Source organism: Amblyomma americanum, chromosome 2 (genome assembly GCF_052857255.1).
Source record: "Amblyomma americanum isolate KBUSLIRL-KWMA chromosome 2, ASM5285725v1, whole genome shotgun sequence".
Classification (NCBI taxonomy): domain Eukaryota; kingdom Metazoa; phylum Arthropoda; class Arachnida; order Ixodida; family Ixodidae; genus Amblyomma; species Amblyomma americanum.
The window spans coordinates 221,782,001-221,793,717 of record NC_135498.1 but is presented as its reverse complement, the minus strand read 5'-3'; the positions used below and the strand labels follow the sequence as shown (position 1 = coordinate 221,793,717).

General features: G+C 51.8%; 1 protein-coding gene across 1 annotated transcript in view; it reads left to right on the top strand.

Moving 5' to 3' along the window:
- The first annotated feature begins 1,752 nt into the window (after positions 1–1,752).
- Positions 1,753–11,717, top strand: part of LOC144120381 (potassium channel subfamily K member 18-like) — a 96,522-nt gene continuing 86,557 nt past the window's right edge. Inside the window, exon 1 of the mRNA XM_077652734.1 lies at positions 1,753–1,949. Within this exon, the coding sequence (XP_077508860.1) occupies positions 1,753–1,949 (197 nt within the window). The remainder of the gene's footprint in view (positions 1,950–11,717) is intronic.

The following is an 11,717-nucleotide window of genomic DNA, read 5'->3' as shown; positions in this document are numbered from 1 at the left end:
AAAGCAAACAGACGTCTAGCTACGTGGAGTTAGTGCTAGTCCTGCTGTTTTCTTTCCTTGTTGTCCTCGTCTTTTGCGCTATTTTCGCTTAAGTATGTATCACCAACTCGCCCGTCTTGCCATCGTGTTGGACGTAACTCACGTTGACCCGCGGTAGGTTTGTACGATGCCGAAAACAAATAAGTTCTGTCCAACAAGCACGCAATCAATTCGTCGCAGCGCGGATGACCTCAAGCAAGACTGCTTCGTGTTCATGCTTGTTGCCGGCGCTGACGTCATGGCTCCTGTTTTGCAGCCGAATAAAGGGTATACTGCTGTACATTACAAGCTGACGTAACAGAAACTGGAGCAGTCGGCACAGGAGGGAGAATGTGATTCAGGCGGTTCCTAACGAAGACACCTGCTGATTGGATTAAAAAAGCACGAAGCCAGAAAAACCTGTATAACACCGTCGAAGCTTTTGATCGGTGACTTCTCGAATCTCGCTCTAATTCTGTATATTTCCGTTCCGTAATGCAAGCAGATGCAACTATAATTTCACTTTTTTATCCTTCTGAATTACCTCTCTTTTGGTATCCGGTTCCTTGTTTCTTCTCGGAAATTCGCTTATTATGCCGAACACCGCATCACGAGGCGAACGCACCAGCATATTGGTGTTACAGCGGCGAAAAAATGCAAAACTATTATCAATGTATGGTGATGGGGTAGCTGATTCCTTTTCCTTTTTTTTTAATGAAGGTGGGGAAGAGAATTGATCACAAGCTCGCGCTGTGCTGCTGAGTCGCTGTTTCGAACCTTCTAATATGACGTTTAAAGGCGCTCTGGAACGCCTTCCGAGAAGAGCACATTAACTCATTTAATCACTGCACTGTGTTTCCATGAAACCAGAGTGAAATAATACTTTTCTACACGCAGCAGACGAGACACAATCAGGCGTCAAAGTTGGCGAGCCCTTCCCGGCGACTTTTTCATGCTCGCACTCTCCTCCGTACCCCGACGTATAAGATAGCGCAACAGCAGACAAAGACAAGAAAGAACACACACGAGCGCTAACTTGCAACAGTTTATTGCGTAAGAGAGCCTGTAGATATTGACGCCATCGCTCGGGAAGACGAACGCGCCGATCAAGAAGCGAACGAAGTGTTGAGGAAGCGCTCTCGTCCAGGGCTACGCCGCTACTGACTCTCGGTCGCTTAACGACGTTGCTGATTCTACGCCAACGCCAACGTGACATCTGGTGGAGGCGCTGGGATCGTTGTTCATGCACCGTACGCCCCCTTCAAGCCGCAGTTCAAGTCCCGGAGAAATACCTAAGGTAGACACACCAGTCCACCAGGGCAGTCGCCTATTGCAAGGCCTATCTCCCGAATTTGGACTACTCCCTTCTAATCCACCCCGAAGGGCTCCCACAATGAATGCCAACCCAGCTACAGTTCCGCCGGTTCTGCTCCACCACCAGCGTGAGCCACCGCATTTCCACGGCCAACCCCACGAGGACGCCGAAGACTGGCTGGACCAGTACGATCGGGTGGCCATCTACAATGGCTGGGGCGCTGACTGCAAGATGTGTCATGTTTATTTCGCCCTCGAAGACTACGCGAGGATCTGGTTTATCACAACGAATCTGGCCTTCGAACGTGGGATACGTTCAAATCCGAGTTTCTCCAAGTGTTCAAGGACAGCACATTACGCAAGGAGAAGGCTGACCAGCTTTTGCGTGCCCGACATCAACTCCCCAATGAGAGTGTGACGATGTACGTCGAAGAAATGAAGCGACTCTTCCGACGTGTGGACCCAAGCATATCGGAGGAGAGGAAGGTAAGCTTCCTGATGAAAGGGGTTAAGGAGGAGCTGTTCGCCGGCCTGGTTCGAAGTCCTCCAGTGACTGGAACTGACTTCATAAAGGAGGCGAGCTCCATCGAGAAGTCTCTTGACATGAAGGCCCGACAGTACGACCGCCCAAAAGCATCGATGCACACGGCCACTGTGGAGGGAGGCACGATGAACTCGGCAGAATCTCTACGTGAGATAATTCGATCCATTGTGCGCGAAGAACTTTCAGGTTGCCACACTTGCTGATGTTGTTCGCGAGGAGGTGCAACACGCTTTAAGCACGAGCACACCACTACCTCTCCCAGACCCGGTACAGCCGCAGCACCCTGATCTCAGCTACTCCGCCGTCACACGTCGTTTTATTCCGTCCCAGCCGACCCACGTTACGATGCACCTGCCTCCGCCGCTATGCGGAGTCAACCTCTCCTGCCGAATTCTCCACAGCGCCTAGGACGACGCAGAACGGATATCTGGAGAGCACCAGACAATCAGCCGCTGTGCTACCATTGCGGTGAGGCTGGACATGTTTGGCGCCGCTGCCCATACAAGGAGATGGGTCTTCGAGGATTCCCCGTCGGCTGTCCTCGTCCGACGTGTGGAGAACGACCGCAGGAGATCGCGGACATCTCGCAAGCGGGCTCAGCACAGCGTCGCTTCTCTCGATCACCATCTCCTCGTCGCTACACTTTTCCAAGACGAGACCAGTCTCGGAGTTCCCTCAGGGGAAACTAGATGCAGCAGCCTCTGGAGGTGCGGCTGCTCAACGACAAAATGTGCAAGATCCTCCATCGCCGCAAGACAGTTCCAGTTCACACACAACGCCGAATTCCCTAGCCGTACCGACGACTCATCAAACTGCCTAAAGACAAGCCGATGTCCTCACGTACCCCTCCGTGGCCACGACGCCTTTCCTCAATGCCGGACTCCTTCGACGCACTGCAGCCGAGACCGAATGCCTCGACATCCTCAAAGTAAGACGCTAGCAACCGCCGACTTAGAGATTTCGGTCGATGACGCCGATGTAACCGCGCTGGAGGATACTGGCGCCGATTATTGTGCTCAGTGGAAAATTTGCGGCGGCACTGAAAAAGGTCACAACCGCATGGGACGGCCCACAGAATCGTACTGCAGGGGGCCATTTGATCACGCCAACGGGAACATGCACGTCGCGGGTAACCGTGCAAGGCCAGACATTTCTGGCAACGTTCGTAGTGCTAGCCGAGTGCTCTCGGGACGTCATCCTCGGCATGGGCTTTCTGACTGAAAACGGTGCCGTCACTGATCTGCAATCGCAGTCCGTCAAATTCTTGACCGAGAAGGCCATATCCGTCGATGGTGTTCTCCCAGCGGCGCTGCACATTTTAGACGAACACGTGATCGTGCCTCCACGTTCCAGTGTAATGATAACCGTCGGCTCAAAGAACATACGGCAAATTGAGGGTGTCGTGGAAAGCAAGGAATTGTTGCTTCTGAACAGAGGACTTTCCGTCGCCAGGGCGGTTGTCTTCCTCGAAGATAGCAAGGTGAACGTTCTTCTCACAAATTTCAGCAACGAACACCAGCACCTTAACAAGGGGACGACTGTGGCATATATTGACGCTCTTAGTGAAACTAGGTGGGTGCACAGTTTAACGACTGCTTCAACGACTGAGCCTGATATACCTCCTGGTGTTCAGTACGACATTAACCCAACCCTGCCGCTCGAGCAGCGCGACAAAGTGCGCGAACTGCTCGATCGCTACCGTGGTGCCTTCGCGTCGTCGTCACGCGTCGGGCGGACGCATCTTGCGAAACATCGCATAATTACTGATGAAAATGTTCCACCACTCCGGCAGTCACCTTATCGAGTGTCCACTAAAGAACGTGAGGATATCAGAAATGCTCGCCAACGACGTTATTCGACCTTGGATGGATGGATGGATGGATGGTCTTCCTCTATCATGTTAAGGACTACATAGGACAAACCACTGGATGCATTAACATTCGCTTGTGTGAGCACCTCACTTCTCTCTCAGATTCCACATATTCGCACCTAAAATATCGTTGTCGCCATTTGGGAAAGAAGTAAAGAAAAGAAAAAGTGCCGCCGCTTGGTTACAAAAACGAATGTTTTGTTTTGCCACCGGGATAAGACGACAGGGGAAATAAAGGAGGCTTATTTCATCAGAAAGAAGCAGTCACGGTGTGTCACCCAGCCTTCCTTGTTTTCGGTTGATAAAAAGTTCTAATTTCTAGGTAATTCTTGACTTTTTTTGACTTGGAGTAATCAGGTGCGGTGGGAGGGGGGAAAGGGTAGGGTTTTGATGGGACTTCACCACACGTCAGATGCGTGCCGATTGCTTCACTTTCTTGATTTTGCTTGTCAAAATGCTCAGTGCTCTGTCGTGTCACGTGATTTTCATGTATAAATATTTGATCATCTCAATAAAAAATTTGTTGCGAGTCAGCGCTCGTCTGTGTGGTCTTTTTGCTTTTGTCCTTCGTCTAATTCGCGCTGTACCACTCACAATGAATTGTTACCAACTCGCCCAGCTATCCGTCCTTCTTTACTGTAAACTATTTTCCTTCGCGAGCTCGTAAGATCCAGTCCTTTGTCATGTCGTCTAAAACCAGATAAAACGACCTGCACAGTTTGTGAGTAGGTCAGGGGTGATTCTTTGGTCCATATAATTAAAAAAATTGGCAGTGGCTTAGCTCGGATATGCCAGGATATACGTAACGAAAGGTACGTTTCCCCGGCTGAGCTTGTGGTCATTGCATGTTAAGCAATGAGAGATATTGGGCTCCATCTCGGCGGCTATGCGCCGTCTATTATGCTCGGCACGGTGCACATGTCGAGAGGTGCAATCAGATGACCGCCCGCAGTGCGAACGTGTGTGCCAGCCCATGGCGTGACAACCTTTTTAAGAATGGTGGCGAGCTGGCTGCTTAGAATCCAATAGCACCAGTATTCAATAACGCTCGAACGTGACGACCATCGAGTTTCACGGGTATGTCTAAGGAAAGCCGCTCGCGCGTTGGAGGCTCCGGAGGCGATGATCGGACACAGGCGTCGTTGTCTGCAGGCTTTGCCACCGGTAATTCGTCGGCGTTGCGTGTGCGTTGTAATAGCGTCAGTGCGCCGGAGGGATCGGAGAGCGCGGGCGTCGTAATCGTCGATGCACCGTCATGTGTCAGCGTCGATGTGTTGGAGCGAGCGGGGACTGCAGACCTCGTTACGGTCGAAGCGCCGTTATGTCGAGGGAGTGTCGTTGTGTCGGAGTAAGGACTTTGGAACCGTCGAGGCGTCGTCATGTCGTGTCCGTGTCGATGGGGGGTCCCCCGCACAACGATGTCCAGCGAGCCCACCCGTTAAGGTCGCTGGCTGCAGTTTTTCCGCTGTGGGCTGGGCGACCGGCCCTGCGCCGCCCAGGAAAAACTCACGGTAGATGGTAAAGGACGACCCCTGGGCGATGGGGATCGAGCCTGCTGCCGACGAGACTGAAGCCAACGTTGGTCTTCAAAGAACTCCGCGACGACCCGGGGTCGTTCGCCATTGCGGGGTTGAGGAGAATCGGTGGGAAACCCTTCGAGGCCCAGACGGTGGTAGGGGCAGCGCCAGTACAGGTGACCCGGTTCACCGCACTGAAAGCATAGTGGACGTCGGTCAGGTGTGCGCCACACGTCGGCTTTGCGCGCGGGCGGTCGGGGAGCTTCCACATACTGCAACACGAGTTTAGGCGGCCTCGGCACTTCAGCAGGAGCCGGAACGAAGGACGCCGAAGCCGGAGGAGGGCACCGCAGGTCTTCGGTGTAGGTGAGACGACGGTCATGCGAGACAGGAGGGGGGGGGGGGGGGGGGGGGCTTATTGGCAGGAAAGGACGGCCGGAGCGCTTGCTGCACCTCCTTGCGGACAAAGGTCGCTATGATGCTGGGAGCCGTTGCAGGTGCCCCCGTACACCTGCCGGAGTTCGTCGCGCACAATCGAACGGATGAGATCGCGTAACAGTGAGGCGTCGGTGCCGTGGGATGGTAACTCGGCGGAAACGGAGGCGGCGGACACGGGTCGATCGTACGCGGACGCTCTTTGCTGAAGAACCCTTTCAGGCGTGGAAGATTCAGAGTGAAACTCGGCGACAGTCCTCGGAGGGCTGCGGACAAGGCCACAAAATAGCTGCTCTTTGACGCCACGCATGAGATGGCGCAGCTTTTTGTCCTCGGACATTGCAGGGTCTGCGCGCCTCTTCAGGCGCGTCATGTCCTCTACATACGCTGCAATGTTTTTATTTGGGAGCTGAATGCGAGATTGCAAAGCGCGTTCTGCCCGTTCGCGACGATCCGAGCTGCCGTATGTTTCTAGGAGACGACGCCGGAACTCACTCCAAGAGGACAACTGGTCTTCACGGTTTTCAAATCGTATCCGAGAACCGTCGTCTAGGCTGAAGAAGACGTTTCTGAGCTGGGCGGCGTCATCCCACTGGTTGAACGCGCCAACTCGCTCGTAGTGCTGCAACCAGTCTTCCGCGTCTTCAAGGATGTCGCCATGGAAGGACTTCGGGATGCGGTGGTTCTGCAGAGTGAAGTAGGGTGTGGCCGTCCCAGGCAATGGGGTGGCGCCGAGTGTTTCTGTGGAACTACCCGATGGTGCAGGCTCGGGTGGTAAGCCTCGGATCGGATGACTAGCACGGTGAGCGGTGTCTCGACGGGTGTAGGGCTGGAGCTCCGGCTAACCTTTGGGGTACGGGACATGAGATTGATCCCATATCCACCAGATTTCTCACGGTGACAAGAGAGGTAGCTTCGCAGCTCGCCAGCACGTCCTTCACGAGGGGAAACGGCGAACTTCAACGCCCTTCAATCCGAGCGCCACCAGCGTAAACGTCTTTTTGCCTGAGCGCCACCTGGCAATATGTGTGTGTGTGTGTGTGTGTGTGTGTGTGTGTGTGTGTGTGTGTGTGTGTGTGTGTGTGTGTGTGTGTGTGTGTGTGTGTGTGTGTGTGTGTGTGTGTGTGTGTGTGTGTGTGTGTGTGTGTGTGTGTGTGTGTGTGTGTTAAGCGTTATGCGCCTGCGCTCACCGGGTTTCAAGACTTTATAACAATGAGCCTTTCCTAATAAAAATTCAGTTGATAGCTAGCTATATAGCTATCGCTTCGTTTGTGTGCGTGTTTCTTGCTTAGTCCTGGTTTCTTCGCGCTGTTAAAACTGCTAAACATACACAAGCTCGCCTATTTTTCGGTTTCATTGGAGCTAGAATTGTTTCGCACATACTGCAGCACTAAATAGATGGTCTCTTCTCATACTCGTGTATGCGCAAATGAATGCCTTCGCTGAACGGTGCTTATTGATATCATTTGCTGAGGAATATACTTACTTTTCCTGCCGCTCAAAAGGAGATATGTTTTGTTACGTGCGACCGATGCACTAATAGGCAGGTTCTTTGCTGCATTACACAAGCGGAGAAAGTTCTCATTTTTCCCGCAGGCTCTTCGACTCTCTGTCCGTGGAGGCGGAGTAAAGAGCAGCGCGTGAGAGAGCAGCAGCCGATGGGCTCTCTATAAGAGGGTACTGCACAGCTCAAGGTGTACATGAGCTTGTCTCGCGTCCAGAGGAAAGGTATTTATTTGACATGGATGTAGAGTGTGCTTTTCGCTCCTACAGACGGGTGTAATCACTTTCTGCATTCCTACAATGCGGACCCTTTCATATTGGAGCTGTGCGTACGTGCCATGGCAACTCGAAGCTCATGGAAAGCTCCCCAAAGTGTCCAATGAGCAGACAGCGGCGGACAGTTGAGCGTAGGGAATTGTGCCGACGTAAGCTACCTACGACTCCTCTGTCTGCTGACGGCGCCGAAAGAGTCTCGAGCGGCCTCAGCATTTCGGCGGCGGCCTTTTGAGCGGCCCAAGAGAAGGAGGGAGCTCGAATTTGCGCCGCAAGCACGAGTCGATCTTGTTAGCTGCACCCTCGGGGAGGGCTTCTGAAATCGTGCGTGTTCTGGCGAAGGTCATGTCTGGCGGAGAACGCATCGTCCTAGAGCTCTCCTGGCTTCAGTAGGGACCTTCAGGTTGGTAGGGAATCGCGTCAAACGTTCTTCGTGGTGAGCAAAACGAAAATCATTATTGCACAGCGATTCATGTTAAGAGATGTTTGGAAGACGGAAGCAGTTTCCTCAAAGCAGAGAGCACCTGAGGAGCACATGACGGAAATAATCTCTGCTCTGATGAGAGGAGCACCACATATAGTAAGTGATCACATTCACCTCATATCTCAGTCACACGACAGGAAGCGAATGCTGTAAGAACTTTCACGCTTCTTTGCACTTAATGGTGGCACTCAACTGCGCCTGTGTTGTCGTGCTTGTTCCTGTTATCCTGTCGTGTCTAATTCGCGCAGTACTAACCTTTTCTCGGCAGTAAAATGGCTGAACTTTCTGCCGTTAAAAGCGAATCGTGTGGTCTAAACGCAGAGCTTACGTTCCACAGTGTTTTTTTTTGGGTAGGTATGAAACAGCATTCGAACCCTGCAGGGTTGTTCTCTTTCGAGACCCCGTCAGCTAAGTGAGGCGCGGTACAGCAGCTCTGGACGCCCTGTGCCCCCCTCCGGTCGCGTCCCGGATGGGTTCCTTGGTGCTGCGCTACGCGTACCTCGGCACCATTATAGGTGGCTCAGTGACTCTCGCAATCAAAACCACTCACTCGCACTCATGTCCACTCACAACCACTCTATCACATGTGACTCCTGGTCGCTCGCAGTCACAAACACTCACTCACACTCTGACATCCACTCGCTCACACTCACGTCCGCTCACTCTCAGGAACCACAACCATTGCCCATGTCCACTTACATTCACTCACTGTTTCCGTGTCTGCTGAGAACAGAGGGGATGAGCGATTTTCTGCCATGGCCGACTGCGCTCGTGGCTTCCCTGGCACACCTTGGTCGCAGCGAAGTGGTGGTGAGCCGCGCGGCCAATTTTTCTTTCTTTAGCCAATTTTCACTGTTTCGATTCACTAAGGAAGTGGTAACTTACCACGCACCTTCCATGTCCCGAACGGATGTTACCCACGTATGCTCCCGCGCTTGCTGCTGAGACGATGAGCGCCCGTTTAGCTTCAGACAAGATGCTTAGACACGTTTTTCATCGTTCGGTGCCTATGTAACAATGAAGATTTTCCTTGACACTTGCCTTGGACGGTGTCAAAGTGCCAATTTTAGGTTTTCCTTGACAATAAGGTGACTGTGCGTCTGCATTAACACATTGGAGACAAGTGGGGACTATGGATACTTTTCGCGATGTGGAAAAGGGAGAGTGTTTCTGAATAGATCCAGTGAGGTCGTCACCAAAAGGGAAATGGCTGGAATGGGCGCCAGGTACCGATTTGCCCCGAGGAAAAAGGATCCAAAGGGGAGTAGCCATTATCAATCCCTTTGCAACAGCATCCTGGGCTTACTTTTGGGCGCAGTTATGGCTAAAGAAATAAAAGTTAAAGAAATTAAGCTAGAGCAGGTACGCGTGACAGACCTGCGGACATGCCTGCCATGCAGTACGTTGTCTGCGCTGCACATAATCCCTGTCTGAACGAGGGTTTAGAAACCAACATGATATTTTCGCTTGAGATCGGTACGTGGGGAGACCACATTCGCGTCAGAGTGGGAATACGGGGTGTTGACGCTGCACCTACTTATTGTCCCGTAGTCCGCTGCGTCGTTGGCCGATGAGACGTCGTTCGTGGAAAAATGCTTTATGAAGCTAACTTGTGAGCCACTTTGCAGTGCATGCCATTCTGAAATGGTGGGACGTTTCTGGGAAATAGCCCCATGCAGAAGTTCTCACAAGAAATCCTACTATGCGGTTCAAAGGATTCCTCATGCTATCCAGATATCAATGCGGGCAGAATTGCTGAAATCGGAATGCGCAGTCGGAAGTTATTCCACTGATAGTATTGAAAACACAAAGATAAACAACTGAATTTCGCAAGCCCATTCCACTCGCCCAGACCCGAAGATTGGGACCCACAAATAATAGCCACGCCTTGCACACATGCAGTGGAAGCTTGTATGCAGTTGTTGACTTGCCAAAACAGTCCTCAGCAGCCGAAATTACCGGGGGCGTACTATTTCCGCGTACATAATGCTGAAGGGAGCCTTTTCATAACCCTAAAGATAAAAACGATTTTTTGGACTCTGGGAAAATCGTGGGGACTAAAACCTCAACTCTTTCTTGTTCCACGAGCACAGTCCAGCGTCGAACATGCTAACACCCTTCGACCTGTCTATGAACAGCTCCGTCCATTCCTTTCCCCCCCCCCCCCCCTCCCTCACACACACCTCCCTCCGCCTTCAGTGTCCTGTTTTCTTCTCGCCGCAGTTTCCGTTGGTATGTCCGTAGAACGGTTTTTTTTCTTCGCTGCCTTCTCGGCATCAGCGGTTTGAACAGCAGCACTCGCTTGCACTACGGCGAAATAAAACTGTCGCCCATGGCTTGATTCTAATTAGCTTTCATTCCCTTGTACTGCTTTTATTTTGTAGCTTTTTCTCGCGCGAAAGGTGACAGTACTCAGAGACATTATATTTTAGATTCCTTTCTCTGGCATAAAGGAATTTCCAAGTCTGAACTGTACGTCCAACCGATCAAAAAGGGTGCTACCAATTTGGCTGCTACTTCATATCCACTGCGAAAAAATGTCGATACGTTTCGTCACCATCGGCACGAAACAGTCATTTCTAGAGCAGATCAAAACATTAAATATTACCACTGCGGCTATCTTCTTGGAGTCAAGGCATCACCGTGTCTGATGCTGTGCATACAAAAAAATAAACGCCACATGCTTGATTTGCGACGTGGTGCTTCTTCAAGTAAATGATAGAAACAAGAACCTTTGGCGTTACAGAAAAGCGCGCTTGGTTTTCAGGTTGTTTCCGGGTTTGAGCCGAGCTTGTGCAAGAGCCGGGCCAATTGGGTCGGGTTTTTGTCGTGGGTCCGTTCCAATAAAAGAAATTACGGCGGCCAGAGCAGAGCTCTATAATGCACACACCAAGGCACAGAAAAAACCTAAGCGTCATTTGCAGTACTCGAGATTCCACTTTACGCTAGTTATTGGCGAAAAGCGGACAATCGTTGTTTCAGCAGCAAGTGTCGGAACTCTGCGTATAAGAGCTCAAGCCGTGTAAGAGGCGTGACGAGAGACATCTACCTTTCTAGCAGTGACAAAAATTCAATCAAGGGATCTGAAAACTCGTAATGGCTCACTGCTCCCGCGAAGGGCCTGCGCGCATGCCAACGGTGAACTAATAAGGCGAGCAGCAACTGCAGATTCCCTTTCCCGCACCAGCGGAATCCTGTACTTCGGTCGTCCAAAGACACCAGCACAATGCCTAATGCTGCCTCGATCACCCTCGGTATAGTGAATATTTTCCCCTCAGCTGTCAGCAACATGAAAGTAGGTAAGCGGAGACCGTCGTCGCGAAACACTCAAACTTCGCTGTCGCGTCCACTCGCCACTCACGTCCGCTCACATCTACTCATGTACAGGTCCTTGATAGACTTTGTTGATAGACCGGAAGCGGGCACAGTGAGTGAGGGAACAAACGCGGGTTAATGACATCCTAGTAGAAATCAAGAGGAAGAAATGGGCTTGGGCTTGGGCAGGGCATGTAATGCGAAGGCAAGATAAAAGCTGGTCCTTAAGGGTTACGGAGTGGATTCCAAGAGAAGGCAAGCGTAGCAAGGGGCGGCAGAAGGTTAGATGGGCGGATGAGGTGAAGTTTCCGGGGAGAAGGTGGCCCTGTTGCCACAGCACAGGTTTAAATGGAGAAATATGGGAGAGGCATTTGCCCTGCAGTGGGCGTAGTCAGGCTGATGATGATGGCGACGTCCTTTCGTGTCAGTCCGGCTCTTGAAGCA